This window comes from Panthera leo, chromosome C2, assembly GCF_018350215.1.
Source record: "Panthera leo isolate Ple1 chromosome C2, P.leo_Ple1_pat1.1, whole genome shotgun sequence".
In the NCBI taxonomy this organism is placed as follows: Eukaryota; Metazoa; Chordata; class Mammalia; order Carnivora; family Felidae; genus Panthera; species Panthera leo.
The window spans coordinates 78538270-78554974 of record NC_056687.1 but is presented as its reverse complement, the minus strand read 5'-3'; the positions used below and the strand labels follow the sequence as shown (position 1 = coordinate 78554974).

Genomic DNA, 16705 nt, shown 5'->3' with positions numbered 1-16705 from the left:
TACTGATATGTGGGTCCCACATGGCAGATATCCACTGAGTATCTTCTGTAATGGCCCTGGTATGCAGCCTGGGCACTAGGAGTTTTAAAGGCTCTCCTCACAATTTGATATGTAGCCAAGGTTGAGAATAACTGTCTAGAGAACAGTAGTTCTCAGTGCAGTCCTGCATCAACAGCATCACCTGGGAACCTGTTGGAAATGCAAGTTCTCAGGCCCACTTCAGACCTCCTAAATCATAAACTCTGGGAACAGAGCCCATAAATCTGTGTTTTTGATTCTGATGTGTACTGAAGTTTAGGAATCACTGAGATAGAGGTCTATGAATTTCTTATCATGAAAAGGGTTAATCAAATTTTAAGCTAGAGGTAGGCCCATAAGTAGAAGCACCTGCTTGGAGAAGGGTGAAGAAAGCAAGGTAAGGAGACAAAAAAGTTAATTTCCCAGAATCATCTAAAATTATGGTCAGAATATTAGAAAAAGATTTCTCTTAGGTATTTTATTGCCAGGTGCTCTTTAAAGAGAGAAAGATTTGATTTTAAAAATGTACATATTGCTAAATCCTTTGAACTTTCTGATAAACATGTTTGGGAAAACTGGCCTTCTGAAAATGGGTGTCTTCCTTTCTGTGAGAAGGTATGAGTAAGATCATGGAAGACAGGACTTGGATTACTTTGGTCCCACCTAAGGAGAACAGCTTAGTAAATACCAGAGTTCAAGACTAAGCTCTCCGGCATGCTATGCCTAGAGCAAACAGACAAATGCGAGAACTATCTTTCCCATCAGCTTTTTGGAGAAGGCTATGGGTTATACTCATTAATCATAAGCACAAAGAGGGCTCAGTTTTCTCTAAACTAGATATTTTCTTTTTCCCACTCAGCCAGGGGCCATTGAGACTGCCATGGAAGACTTGAAAGGCCACATGGCGAAGACTCCTGGAGAGACAATTCAAGGCTTCTGGCTCTTGACAGAGTGAGTAGTTATGGCTAAGTGAGGGGCCATGGGAATCTAACATTTTCCTTGACACCACTGTCACAGAATGGGAGATAGATCTATGGCAGAATTTCTTCTGGATGCCATGCAAAATAATTGGTTGGCATTACCCCCAGTTAGCGAGTCAAGTTTTGTGGTGCCCTATGGCTGATACATGACTAGGGTTGACTCCTACAACAATTTTCTGGGTATAGTCAGCTATCACTATGACTCCTTAGGTCTTCATAGCTCTCAAGGACTGTTGCACTGGACTCTTCTCTCTGATCTTTTTGGTTCGAGTCTCTGTCTCTTACAACTACTCTCATTCTAGCTACATGAGGCTACTAACCATCCCACTCTGGGTACAGTGGAAAGGAAGGTTAGAAAAGACAAATGAGGTCAATATATACAGTTTGAATTTTATGTACAATAACATGAGCTGTACATAACATCCCTACAAAATCATGCGGGATAGAAAAGACAAGCCACCAGTCCAGAGTTAGGTTAAAAACCGAGTGTAACACTTGAGACTTTATTCCTTCCAGAAGTTCTCCATTCATCCCTGAGGCTTATCTTAGCTCTAAGGGCTTTCATTGAAAATGACACCATGAAGAGAGTTACCTTGTGTCTTGCCCCGAAATTCTAGTGTCTATGACTTTTTCTCCACCCGCCAGTAGAATATCAAGAATGCCATGGTCTTTACAATAATAAGTAATATATTCACATAATAAGAGAAAGAGGCGCCTCTTTTCTGCTACAGAATACATAACACTAAATGGAGAATATAGTGAGAACTCCATTTTGGATACTCACTAAGTTTTCTGTCTCCAAAGGCTCTAGCCGAAAAGCTCAGTAATTCCTATACCTTGAGTAAAGAAGCATTTAATCTTTCACTCCTGGGCCGGACATTTTCTTTGACTAAGTTTTGGGAGGGTGGGGTTGGTACAGACAATACTTAAATGTCCAGTCTTCTAGTCCAGCAGAACAAAATCTCTCCATCAATGGAGTGTAGAACCAGGTCACCTGTGGATCCATCTGCCTGATGGCCATGTTACATTCTTGTTTCAAATGGGTTCTAAGAATTGAGTGAAAATGAAATTAGAAAGACAACCTGACCATGTCTAAGCATTTGTTTCTTCATGTATAAACTGGAGATAGTGATAAGTACCTGAGGAGTTGTTACGAGGGCTAAATGAGACAGCATGGTAAAACTCTTAGCAAAGTCCCCAGCACATGGTGGATTTTTATCAGACATCAGTGTCCCTCCTCTGTTCACAAGTTATGTCTATTGGTAAAGGCCTTTTGTTTGTGTTTGTTTGGTAGCCTCTGCCTTTATTTTTGTCCTATCCATCTCTATATCTTTCATCTCTGGGTTATCTCTATGAAAAAAAAAAGTGTATAATTGAGGCTTTTTGCTTATTCACTTTTACCAACCCTTTTCCAACACCACCTGCCATCTGCAAAGTAAAATTTGACTTGTGCAAATAAAAAAGTCTGCCTTGATTAGGACAGATGTCTCCTTGAATTCTGAAGGTCTAATCAGAAGTAGATACTTAACCTGTTGTGTTCCTACAGTGCATTTCATTTATAAGAAAGAATGCCCAAATATGGTCTTTCAAAATCCAGTAGTAGCTTTTTGAATTAATTCTCAAATAATAGAATCAGCAGTTTTTTTTTTTTTTTTTTGTTTTTTTTTTTTAATAGTACATGCTTTAATTGCTTGGTCTTTTTTTGTATAGAAATGTGGCTTATTTTTGTTTGGAATGTTTTTGTTTCATGATTATAAAGGTCTTTAGATATCAGTTTGACCCAAGATAAATCAGACTGTGTGATCTGTATTAAGACTTAGCACCATAATTCTGTCAGTTTGATTTATCGTCAACTGGGATGATTGATAAAACCAGCAGTTTTCAGATAAATCTGAACAGGTGTGCCCCAAGACCCAAGTTTTGCATGTAGCTCTGAACCTAATAGGAAGCTCAAAGGGTTGGTGAAGACTATCTGGCATCTAGTTTTCTATGTCTCTTTTGCTTTGTGGTATATACATTTATGTTACAGACAGTAATGAGGGATGTATCATGTGCGTGTGGAATTTTAAGCAATAATTTTCATTTGCTGTCAGACTTTTCTCCTTTGCACTTTGGAACCATTTCTTCTCTTTCAACGGTAGTTCTTTTGTGTTCTTTTTGGTCTTCCTCTCTGCCAAAATCCTTTCATACCTCTTCCTACTCTCCATCTAAAGCTACTTTTAAGAAAGATTTGAATCCAGTCATTTCTACCATAGTAAGAATTTGCCAGTTGCTTTTCTTTTCCTGTTAAACCTTAAAGCTGGTTCAGACTGTCTTCTTGTAGTGGAAAAAGCTGCCAGTTGCAAAGAAGATGGTCCAGGCATGTGGGCTAAATAAATAGGCTCCCAGTCACTGTGACTGTTCAAGAAGAAGATTGGAGGCATTCGTCAAAGGAAGGGCATGCATGGAGGTTTTGAATGACCTTTCACACTTAAGTCTTTGTAGTGCACCAATGTAGGAAAGGCAAAAGCAACGATAAAAGCAATCAATATCAGCACGGAATCCCCAAAATAACAACAGCAAAACAGAACAAAAGAAAGAACTAAATAAACCAATAAACATATAGGCCCAGAGAAGTACGAGCCTGGGGCTATGCTTTTCCCTTTCTCTTTTTTTCTAATGGGATAAGACCCATCCATCCATTCAGTTTTTATGAGTTACAGAGGCTGTACTATACACCAGCTTCCCCAACTGTGCCAACCATACATAACTCTTTTCAAGTGTAACACTTTTTTGTGTGTGTGACAGCAATGACTGGGCTTTATGCACATCAATGGTTAGCTCCTTTTATGGAGATGAGAAACCCCTAGTTACTCATCCGACAGTTGAAAGAATGTTTGCTTTCAAACAAGTATTCCAGTTTCAGAATGATAAGAGTGAAAAACCCTTCCAATGATATATATATATATAGCACATTAAAAAATAACTTTATGACCATGAACTTGCTTTATGTTCACTACAACCTTGCTGGTTTTGTGATTGTCATGTGACAGATGAGAAATGGAGATGTGGGACGAGGAAGTGGACAGCTGAGATCACATAAGGGGTAAAGCAAGGAAGGCAGACTGCTCTCCTGTACTAGCTCGGTTCCAATTCTTTCCCAAAGGGTGTAAGGTATAGGTGCGGGGTCACTCATCACAGCTCAACCTTTAGTCATGGTTGGTCAGAGCCCCAGAAATGGTTTGATATAGGAGTGTGATGTGGGGAGTATCGTGAGCTTAAGGGCCTTGTGTATCTTATTTAAGAACTTAGATTCTACCCTGTAGGCGATGGGGAGGCACTGATTGGTGAGAAAGTGTGACTATATTTCAATTTAAAAAGATCACTGAAGGCTCACAATCCCTTATCTAAAACCCCTGGAATCCGATATGAATCAGATTGAGAATTTTTCAGATTTTAGAAAGGTAAAACAATACATATGCATTTTATGCTCCAAGTGGAGGCCTGCGACAGCCCCCCATAATCAAACACACTAAAATTTTTGCAGGAAAACCTGTCATATTCAACATAGAATAGATGACTGCATGTTGGATCAGATCTGGCTTACCATAAAGTGCGTCTGAGCCACAGCTGCGCCATTTTCAGGGCTTTATTGAATTTGGAATTATGGATGAGGGTGTATGGCCTGTACATGTTTGAAATGTGAAGGATCAATGGATGGCTGGAAGGCTGGCTGCCACACTAGATGCTTGTGCAATATCAGCGAGGGTCTGATCCAGTGGCGTGCTGGAGCTGGTTCACACTGGCTTATGAGAGGTCAACATTACAATTTCAGGAATTTTGAGAGTTGGTTGTTAATTATTAAAACATAAAATATCACACCAAGTGAATTAAACTTAAAGGTGATGTAGTCAAAACTCCTTACTTTCTGATTTTTTTTTTTTTTTTACTTTGTTTTGCTGTTGATTTGCTGTTGGGGTGATTTATGCCTATTATGCTTGCGTAGTGGAAATACTACATGATAACTTGCTACTGTACCTCTTTTCTCCGCTACACATTCAGTGGTGTCATGTACATGGCTTGGAATTGACCCTGGGGGCAGTGATTCCATCATGGAAGTCAGCAAACACTAGATATCAGAGTTCAATTTATTGCTTTATTGATTGTCTAAACTTTAGAAAGCAACAGGGAATATGTTAATGCAGAATAAGCTTCCAGGTATGCCATGTCTGTGGCTGTGATATTGTAAATACATAGAAAAAAACTTGAGGAAATATAGTTCCAGCATTTAAAAACTATTGTCCAGTTCCACAAAAGTCACCTTCCTTATTGAAGAATAGGTTTAACTCTGGACAGGCAGCTGAGGGAAGCTTCATGCCAAGCAGAGGCTGCTGAGGGTCTGTATTCTGTATTCTGGCTAGGGCAGAAGACATTGGGGTTCTCACACCTACACTGCTGACCCCCAGCCCAAGCTGGAAATTATAAAAAGCCCCTTCTTTCTGTTACAACCCTCTTGTGCTCTTTTCTGCAAAAACATAACATGGTGCACACTTGAAAGAAAAATGCATGACAGGATTCTGTTGTTAATCATAGAGCATATACTGAAGGGTGCATATGGGACTGAGAGGCAAACTAACAATTGACAGAGCAAGGCTTTGTGGATCTCTCTGTTTAATTGTCTGTGAGGCAGGAGTTCAGGCCAATTCTTGGGCTTTGGCCTGGGAAACTGATGGGTTCCCTGTGTCGCCATTCCAGGCTTAGAAGGAAACGATAACTCTACTTTATTGAGAAACCGCCATATGCCAAACAATGCAGAAGAAACTTTGTGCTTGCAGTGTTATTTAATTATCCCAACAATCTTGTCATTCCCTTCTTATAGAACTTGCTGAGTACAGTTTTGGGGAAAAAAATGTGTCTGAGGTGTCCATAGGACATCCACATGGAGATGTTGAATGGATGGATTTACATATGCATCCAGATACTGTCTTAAGTAGTGTGCTCAAAAGGGACAGTAATCTTGACATATTTGTTTCTTATAGCCTTCTATAGAATCTAAGGGTGTAAAGTAACATTAAATCGGTAAAAGCATTTTTCAAGTGATGTCACCCAAACTCGGGTGAGCTGTTTTGCAATGTTCTAAATTTATACTGGTATATTATTCAGTTAAATTAGAAAGATTAGTTTGAAGGCACTTGGGTATAGGCTATGAGGAGATGGAGAGAGAGGCCGACAGGAGAACTAGAGAGATGCAACCATCAACTCCAGTTAGATCCCAATTAGCTGAAACCATTAAGAATAGTACCCTGAGAAGATGCCACTTAGGACCCAGACCTCTAGTCCAGTCCATCCTGGAGCTTTATATGCCTCTACAGCTCTAAAGACAACACGGTGTCTATCTTAACTTTATCTCCTCCTCTTATTGCCCTTCTTGGTCCTTCTGGGAAACTACTTTTTGAAGAAATTGTGTGTATACTTTCAGAAGTGATCCATTAAGCCAGCACCAAGGAGAACATCTTGACACTTCCCAAAGTCTCAAAAATTGTGTTATAATGGCACTGAAGTGGCTCTTCAGTAGAATGTACTCAAGATGTCTTTGTGTATGGTGCTTAAAGAGGCGGGAGGAGATGGGATCTTCCTTTAAGCACATTAGTCTGAAATGGTTGGGGGGATGTTCTCATTCCTCTTGTTGCTACATGGGAAGACTTGCCTCTGGTGGTTGGGGTGGGGGGGTGGGGGAGTCAAGTAACTCTCAGTCTTTATCTTGTGGAAAATACTTACAGTGTTTCTCATTGCCTACCTTCCCCTAAACCCAGCCAGGTTTCTATCCTTGCACTTTGGTATAAAAAATATGTGAAATCCGATTAACTGGCTACGTTGAACATATAGACAATAGAACGGAAGTAAAGTCAAGGAGGCAGCCTGGCATCCTAGAAAGAGTCTTGAATTTGGAGTCAGAAGCCTTGGGTCTGAATCCTGGTTCTGCTACTCACGATCAGTGTACCTCAGTAAACTTAAGTAGGTTTTGCCATTTTTTTTTTTTTTTAATTAGGGCATTTGTTTTAATGTAGTTTTTAGTCCATTAGAAATTCACTTTTCTTGAAAGAAGCACAGCCATTGTTAATTTTTGTAGTATTTTTTCATTCCAGCTTTTCTTCATGCATGTTTGCCAAAGATTGTTATAATATTAATAAACAACATTTAAATTGTACCAAGTGTTCTGCTAAGTGATTTTCCTCCATTTGCCATTAGATTGGTATAATACATATGGTTTTGATGATTTCTAAATGGCACTTCCCTTAGGTTTTTTCTTGTTATCATGTAGGTTTTGTGAAGTTACTTGATCATTCACCTATTGTTAGATGATTACTTTCCAAAATGTCAGTGGTTATGTAAATGTAAGGATTTATATATTTAAAAAAATTGTTTAACGTTTGTTTGTTTGTTTATTTATTTACATTTATTTATATTTTTGAGAGACAGAGCACTGGTTGGGGAGGGATAGAGAGAGAGGGAGATAGAATCCGAAGCAGGTTCCAGGTTCTGAGCTGTCAGCACAGAGCCCAATGTGGGGCTTGAACTCACAAACCGTGAGCTCATGACCTGAGCCGAAGTCAGATGCTTAACTGACTGAGCCACCCAGGCACCCCATAATGTTTATTTATTTTTGAGAGAGAGAATACAAGTGGGGAAGGAGCAGAGAGAGAAGGAGAGAGAGGATCCAAAGCAGGCTCCACACTGTCAGTGCAAAGCCTGATGTGGGGCTCAAACCCACGAACCACGGGATCATGACTTGAGCTGAAGTCAGATGCTCAACTGACTCAGCCACCCAGCTGCCCCTAAGGATATATATTATTCTTTAAAAACTGAAGCCCTCAGTAAGGGATATATACCAGTAGTGCAGAGTAAGACTACACAGTTGGAAAGAGAAATGAAAATACATTAAGGCATTCTCCATTTATTTTTTGATGAAGAAAATAATATTCTACAGCACTTTGTAGTTAAAAATGTTCTTCTTCAGTTAATCCAATCTTCAGAGCAATTATCTGAGGTAGGAAACATTACTTCCAGTTTGCAGGTGAAGAAATCAAGGCTAGGAAGTGTCCCAGGGCCGCAAAGTAGCAGAGGTAGGGCCCCGAAGCATTATGCTTCCCCCAGTTTTGTGAAAATGGTCTTTTTGCTATTGTGGCCAGATTCCATGTGTACCCCTTATTGGATTGTAGTCTGTTATTCCTCTGGCAGAAAAATGTTGGATAAACTCAGAATTCTGTTCCTTGGGCTTTGTGGGGTACATGGAAGTATGCAGGGCATCTCTGCTTAATTTTAAAAGATTTCACAGAAGAAAGAGCTATCCTAGAAGTTTAAATGAAAAGAAAGGCATCCCAAGACAGAAAGGGATGTTGAGGAGCAGACGACTGGGCAGTATCTCTCAGGCACAGAGTGCCCCTGGAGCACACTGATCCCCAAAGCAGCGCTGTGGGTGATCACTTTCACACCTGCCCTCACATGTGATCCTCAGACAGACCCATGGGAGGAGGCCAGGAGGAACTATTGGTTTTATTTTATGGATGAAGAAACCCAGAGATTAAATGACCTGCCTAAGGGCAACCACTTATTAAGGGTCACAGGAGGGCTTGACTTCACAGGACCCCTCTCCCAGCCTTGTTGTCTTCTCATCACATGGCTCGTGCTGCTTTTGTGAATTTTCATCTCCTGATACAGCGATGGCCGCAGTTTCAATTGCGTAAATGATCTTTGCGCCTGTGTCTGGTTTCTTTGTTGATCGTCTATTGTTTGCAGGGAGGAGGGCAGACATTCATTGAGTAGGTTCAGAGACCTTTTCCTCTTTTCCTCTCCAGATCTTACTCTGCCTGTGCTGTGCATCTGACATTATTTAGTCTTTTCCCAGAATCAGCTAAAAAGTCAAATACTTATAGGGGCTGGTGGGTGCCACTGATGGACTAAGGCCAATCACACTTTATCTTGTCACTGTCTGATTCTAAGGCGTGCTGAACTACCATTGTAATGAAAAATACTGCTACTTATAATTTAAAAATAAGTAGAAAGACCCCCCAAAACCTGGAAATCCGGGATTTCTAACCGTCTTAGTCATGAATAATAAATGTACTATGCAAAATAACATTCTGAAATGTATCTCCCCCCAGCCCCATCCATTTTTGTGTACATTCATCTATTCTAGACCCTTGCTACTCAAAGGGTGGTCTTGGAATGAGCAGTATCAGCATTCCTAAGGATTTGTTAGCAGGGCTAATCCTCAGGGGCCACCCCAGACATGCTGAGCCTGAATCCCCAGTTAATTCTGATGTTCATTAAAATTTGGGAAGTACTGGTCCAGATCACTTTCATGCTTATGGACTGAGGACTTCAGTGGCTCCTCACTGCCTAAATACTCTTCTGCTGCATCTTTCAAACCCTGCACGCCATGGAATGAATTTTCTTCTCTAGCCTTATTTACCGTTATACCCCTTTACAAATTATCAAATTGGACTGTCCACCGGTCTCCAAATGTTCCTGACACAGTGCTTTGACATCATGATTGTACTCACTCACTCACTCACTCTGCTTATTTGGTATGTCTTTCTTCCTTTCTGTTTGTTCAGACCTTTCCTGTCCTTCAGAGATGTTATGTCTATAAAGCCTTTCCATCTTAATTCAACCAGAAGAATCTTCTCTCTTTTTTCTGTTATGTTATACTACATGGCGTAGTTCACTGCGCACTTTGTGAGGAAAGCATTCCTCGAGACAGGGCCTGACTCTGATTCATGTTTTGTCAAAGCCCATCTCTGCCCACCTCCCAGTGGTGTCTGGCATGTGGGAGGGGCTCAGAACCCACCATGGACTTGACTTGAATTTAATTCTGATTGAGTCGTCTACTGTTTGAAGCCCTTCACTGACACTAGCAGGGTCCACCCATTGAGTCCTGCCTCCGTTTCCCTGGGCCTTCAAGCAGCCCACAGCCCAAGGAGACTTCTTGCATCCTTTGTGCACTCAAGCTGGAAAGTACCTCAAATCCATTAAGATGTTAATGACCTGTGGCAGGACTCTGGCAGCAACAAATTCACCTCTGTTGCCAGAAACCATTTATACTGGGTGGGTGTTTTCGACAACCACTTAATTAAACACATTGCTTTTCTCTATAAATTCCCCATGGCAGCAGATGTATCCAGATAGCTAATGGTCCCTGAGTGACCTGAATTATAGGACAGCGAGGGCATTTAGTTACTGCAGTCAGAAATGTACCTCGAAATGTTTGTTTTCCCAAGACTGCTACTAATTAGGGAGGAGTCAAAAAGAGCCAAGAGGTGAAAAAAGTCTGATGCAGCGAAATGCCCAGTTCCATCACTTACTAGCCATGTGACCTTGGCATACAAATCTCTTGTATCCTCCGGACCTCAGTTTTATCATTGATAAAACGGGATATCAATTGAAGAGTTAAATTACTTAAAATATGTAAAATGCTCACAATTTTTGCCACATGGTCTGTGCCACAGGAGAGTTGACTCTTATTGTTATTGTCATCATTGTTGCTATTTATTTATATTCACTCATTCATACGTTCATTTGTGTGTTCACCAAACTCCTCCCATAAGCCAGACTCCACCCTGAGTGATGAAAATACAGAAGCAACAAGACAAGATTTTCATGTTCAGGGAGTTCTGAGTCTTGAGGGAAGGAGGATATGTAAATGAAGTCAAAACACAGTATGATGTATGCTGATATACAGTCCTGCAAATGATCTTTTGGGAGGATAGAACTTGTTGCATTTGTACTGTAGGCTCTGGTGAAGGCGATATCCAGGATTAAAGAAGGAAGAGAAATTTCCAAAAATATATTATGAGGAATTAAATCCCAGAAAGAGGGAAGAATATTTGTAGAATAACAGACAGAGGCTCAGGGATCCACAAACTGTCAAGGTGTCTGGATTATAGTGATCAAGAGTAAGAGAGCTATAAATAAGCTAGAAAAGTAGAAAGGAACCAGAAAATCCGGAATTTTGAATGCCAGGGTAAGGAGTTTTCATGTTATTTTTTCCTGCAGTGACAAGCTGGAGATCCATAGGTCATTCAAATGCTTTTATTATTTTTATTTATTTTAAATGTATGTTTATTTATTTTGAGAGAGAGAGAGTGAGTGAGTAAGTGCAGGAGAGGGGCAGAGAAAAAGGGAGAGAGCATCCCAAGTAGAGTGTGACATGGGGATTGATCCCACAAACTGTGAGATCATGACTGAGTTGAAATCAAGAGTCAGACACTTAATCGACTGAGCCACTCAGAGGCCCCTCAAATGCTTTTCAATAGGGTATATATTTCCAGTTTGCCAACATCTTGTCATTCCGCATTACCTTGCACTGACCTCTCTTTGTTCCCTTTACAGCGATGTGCGGTAGGCTCTCCCAGTCATGACAGACACTGTGTGCATCTCTTCCAACTACATGTTCAGTGACCTTACCTTGGTTTCTTGAAATCATTTGTGGTAGGATAATTCTTTTTAAGTTTATTTGTTTTGAGAGAGAGAGAGAGAGAGAGAGAGAGAAAGAAAGAAAGCATGGGAGGGGCAGAGAGAAAGGGAGAGAGAGAATCCCAAGCATGGGACTTAAACCCATGAACCATGAGATCATGGCCTGAGCTACAATCAAGAGTTGGTCGCTTAATGGACTGAGCCACCCAGGTGCCCCTGTGGTAGGATAATTTATACCAAGGAAATGAAATGAAGGCATTATCATTATCATTATTTTAGAAAGTGTTTACTGTTTACAGCATCCTACTGCTGTTCTGTTTCCTTCGTGACCATGATAGGCATTTCTTGTTTGAGTTACTGAAAGATATGAAATAAGGAGTTTTAGAAAAATAATTTTTAGAAAGGTAATAGGTTCTGGAGATAATTTACCAATAATTTAAACTTCATCTTTATTATTTAGGGGCCTGCCAGTGTGTGTTTTAGTAAAAAATAAATAAATAAGACCTCTATCTTAATATTGAGGCTATCAACGCATTTGGGCCACTACAGCTGTTATACAAACAACTATTATAGACTCTTATGAATAAACATGCGGTCTGATTAGCAAACAGTAAATTGTGTTTACTCTCTGAGGTATCCAGGTTGTCCCCAGATGCCCTGTTTTAGGTAAGATAGGGTAGGTCTAAGAAGAGTAAACCGTGTGAAGAAGAAGGAGTCTCTGCTTCCACTTGTCTTTTAGTAGAAAGAACTATAAAGTTTAAGAATTAAAATGCTGTGCTCTGTGAATTAATAAAAAAGTAGATGTCCAAGGAAGGAAAATTACAAGGGACAGAAAGAGAATTGTGTAATGATAAAATGATCAATCCACCAAGAAGACAGAACAATCCTAAATCTGTATGCACTAAACAAGAGAGCTGCAAAATATGTGAAATGAAAACTGATAGAATGGGAAGGAGAAATAGACAAATCCATGATGATAGTCTTCAACACCATTGTCTTAATAATTTGTATCATAAATAGGCAGGAAGTCAGCAAGGATTTAGAACTCAACATACCGACAGAACCCAATCAGCATTTATAGAACACTCCACCCAGGAAAAGCAGAATACATGTTCTTTTTAAGCACCCACAGAACATCTACCAAGATCCAACATATCCTGAGCCACAAAACAAACTTCACCAAATTTAAAAGAATTGAAATAATTCAGAGGATGTTCTCTTACTGCAGTGGGATCACACAAGAAATTAATAACTGGAAGATAAAAGGGAAATCTCTGAACACTTAGAAACAACACAACATGTTTCTAAATAATCCAGTAGTCAAAGAGGAACTTTCAATGGAAATCAAAAGTACATTGAGCCGAATCCAAATAAAAATACAACATATCAAAATGTGTGAGATTCAGCTAAAGCAGTCCTGAGAGAGAAATTTACAGCACCAAAGGAAGAATGCTAACATCATATGAGGAAAAGTCTCAAACCAATGACCCAAAATCCTGTTTCAAGAACAATAAGAAAGAAAGTTTAATGGGAACAGAAGGAAGGAAATGATAAGAGTAGAAGCCAATAAAAATAAAAATTAGAGAAAATTAATGAAGCAAAGTTCTCTGAAAAGTTCAATGAAATTTTAGGGTGTCTGGGTGGTTCAGTTGGTTGAGCGTCCAACTCTTGATTTTGGCTCAGGTCATGATCTCACGGTTTGTGGGATCAAGCCCCACATTGGGCTCTGTGCTGACAGCATGGAGCCTGCTCGGGATTCTCTCTTTCTCCCTCTCTCTCTGTACCTCCTCTGCTTACATGCATGCTTGCTGTCTCTCTCCCTTTCTCAAAATAAATAAACGTTAACATGTTTTTAAAAAGTTCAATAAAATTGAGAAACTTTTAGCAAGGCTGACAAAAAAAAGAAGATACAGATTACCAATATCAGAAATGAAATGGGATATCCCTACAGACCCTGCAAACTACAAAATAATAAGTACAAAAAAATAAGTGATTACAGCTAAAAATTCTACACATATACATTTGCCAACTGAGATGAAATGGCCCAATTCCTCAAAACACTCAAATGACCACAACTCACTCAACATGAAATAGATAATTTGAATAGCCCTATAACAATTAGGAAACTGAATTTGTAATTAAAGCCTCCGAAAAAAGAAATCTCTAGGCCCAGATGGTTTCACTGGAGAATTCTATGAAATGCTTAGAGATGAATGAACACCAATTTACATAATCTTCTTCAGAAAATAGAAGAGGAAATAGCAATTCCCAGTGCATTCTATGAAGCCAGTATTAATCTGATACTAAATCCAGACAAAGACATTCAAAAATAAAACTACAAACCGATATCTCTCATGAATATAAATGCAAAAATTCTTATGAAAATGTTAGCAAATAGAATTCAGCAATACATACAAACAATTATTTACCATAACCAAGAGGGTTTAGTCTAGAGATGGAAGACTGGTTCAATGTTAGAAAATTAATCAGTGTAATATGCCATATTAACTGGCTAAAGAAGAAAAATTACATGATCAGGTCAATTAATGCTGCTAGAGCATTTGATGAAATTTAACACACCCATTTATGATAAAAGCTCTTAGAAAAATAATAGAGGGGAACTTTTTCAATTTGATAAAGAATATCTACATAAAACCTGTAATTAACATGCTAGTGGAAAAAGACCAGTGCTTTCTTCTTGAGATTGTGAAGAAGGCAAAAGAGTACACTCTCACTACAAGTATTCAACATAGTACTGGGAGATCTAGCCTATACAATAAGGCAAGAAAAGGAAATAAAAGACACACAGATCAGAAAGGAAGAAAGAAAAACTGTCCCTAATTGTAGATAGCATGACAATTTTTGTAGAAAACTCTAAGAAATCTACAAAAAATTCCCAGAATTAATTACTTTAAGAAAGTTTCAGGATACAGGATCAACGTATGAAAATCAGTTATATTTCTAGAAGCTAGCATTAAAGAATTGAAAACAAATTAAAAATAAAACATTTATGATCAAGAAAAAAATCCATAAATATCAATCTAATACAATATATATGGGACTTGCATGCTGAAAGCTACCAAATACTGATGAAAGAAATCAAAGAAGATATAAATAAATGGAGATGTACTATATTCATAGATTGGAAGACAATATAGTAAAGATATCAATTCTCCAATATTTGACATATAGATTTAACATAATTCCTTTCAAAATCTCAGCAAGATTTTTTGCAAGCATAGACAATATTATTTTAAAATTTGTATGGGAATACAAAGGAATTAGAATAGCTTAAACAGTTCTGAAAAAGAAGAATAAAATGCCGCTCACTGGCAGTTCCTGTTTTCTATTGCGTGACTTTAGCCCCTGGCCATAGCTGATAGGATAAAGAGGAGTTAATCAGAGTGCCTGGGTGGCTCAGTTGGTTAAGTGTCTGACTTCCACTCAGTTCATGATCTTGCAGTTTGTGGGTTCGAGCCCCGCATTGGGCTCTGTGCTGACAGCTCAGAACCTGGAACCTGCTTTGGATCCATTCATTCTTATTCTCTCTCTCTCTCTCTCTCTCTCTGCCCCCCCCCCCACCCCCGCGCTCTGCCCCTCCCCCTGCTTGCTCTCTGTCTCTCTCAAAAATAAACATTTAAAAAAAAAAAAAAAAAGAGGAGCTAATCCATTAACTGGCCTGTGACCCAAAAAGACAGCTCAAAGGTATGATTTGGACTAAAAGAATTCCTGATCTTGAGGATTTAAAGTGGGAGAAACAGCTATAGAGACTAGTTGGCTGTGAAAGTAGATCTGGAAGTTCATGTACAGTCAGGATGAAGGAAACAAAGTTCATGGGCAAGGTGGAATTAAAGAGGAGCAAACACTGGTAGGAAGCAGAGGGAGTCTGACGGTCAAGAGGAAGAAGATGCCATGTGTGGAGAGACATAAAAATCGTGATAGAGACAGCCTCTGAGGGAGTAGTTTTCATTCCTTGTGGTTTTCCAGCTTTCATAAAGCCCAACTGTGCAATAGTTCCTGCTCTTGGATTTCTGTGGGATTCCTCAGAGTATTTATTTATCTCTTCTTTTTGGGTTTGCCTGATCTGGGCTGTGTCTCCTGTACCCAAGGAGCTGAACTAACATAGTTCAGTATACAGACAGCTCTTCCATTAAAATATGATAACAACAACAACAAAACAAAAAACAAAATAAACACGAAAACAAAAAAACAGTGGAGGTGGCAAGAAGTGAGCATTTGTTGTATCTTATCCCACTGTTTTTTCCTCTCTGCTGCCTTCTCAAAATTAGGCCTTGTTCTCCTGCCAGCTTCTTTGGCTTCTGATCAAGTGAATACCCCAAAGTCAATTCAGGGGAGGAGAGAGCTCCTCAGGGGGTGGGCCTCCTGTTAGCCCCTGGTGTGCTGTGGGGGACTTGAGCTATTCAATAGCAATTCAGTTCTTTTGTGGAAAAGAGAGAAGGATGGGGTGTGCCCAGAGTCTTGTCTTTTGTGTAGCTTTTCAAATATCCTCTTACTGATAGTACTATGACACAGAGACAAAGTTGCCTGGCTGTGTAGGAAAAATAAGTGTGAGAAGCAGCTAGATGGGAAGTTATGGCCTGGGCTGGGGGTCCAAAGAGCTGGATTCTGGTCTTGCCTCTGTCACTTAGTACTAGATGCATGTCACTTTACTGGGGCTTGGTTTCTCCATCTGTGAAGTGGAGAATAACAACCACTTAATATGAAAAACATCCGTAAATCGCAAAGAAATTGTGGTGGTTCTAGCATGTGATATGGCTTCTGCTTATATCTCCCTCAACTAGCCTCCTTGTTCCCTTTGCTTGGTCATGCCTGCTTCCTTGCTGTTTTATGAAACATGATGGATCCCACCTCAAGGCCTTTGTACTAGCTGTTCACTTTATCTAGATACTATTCCCACAGATATTCCCATCTCCCTTTTATCTAGATCTCTATAATGTGCCCATATCCTTTGTTGGTGTGCCTTCCTCTATAGAATGCAAGAATGGGAGGAACAGGAACTTAGCTCACCACTATACCCTTAGAGCCTGGAGCATAATAATGGCTCAATAAATATTTGTCAGGTCATTAGGGGAGATTATTTCTGGACTGGATACCTGGTATTGTTTCTGTAAAGAAACACCTTCCTTATGTCACACAGAAGAAAATTGATTCGAAATCAGTGACTTTGAGCACAATCCTTAGTGCCTGCCCTTGTGACTCCTTACTTGGGTTCATATCTGAATTTGCTATTG

The 16705-nt window shown here is 39.6% G+C and overlaps 1 protein-coding gene across 5 annotated transcripts in view; it reads left to right on the top strand.

The window, feature by feature from the left end:
• The window catches only part of TPRG1 (tumor protein p63 regulated 1), a 122966-nt gene that overhangs the window by 21506 nt on the left and 84755 nt on the right, over positions 1–16705 (top strand). For all 5 annotated transcript variants that reach the window (XR_006207348.1, XM_042955996.1, XM_042955999.1 and 2 more), the window contains exon 3: positions 878–969. Coding sequence is in view for 4 of the 5 variants with exons in the window: in XM_042955996.1 (XP_042811930.1) it covers positions 878–969 (92 nt within the window). In the remaining variant the exon portion in view is untranslated. The remainder of the gene's footprint in view (positions 1–877; positions 970–16705) is intronic.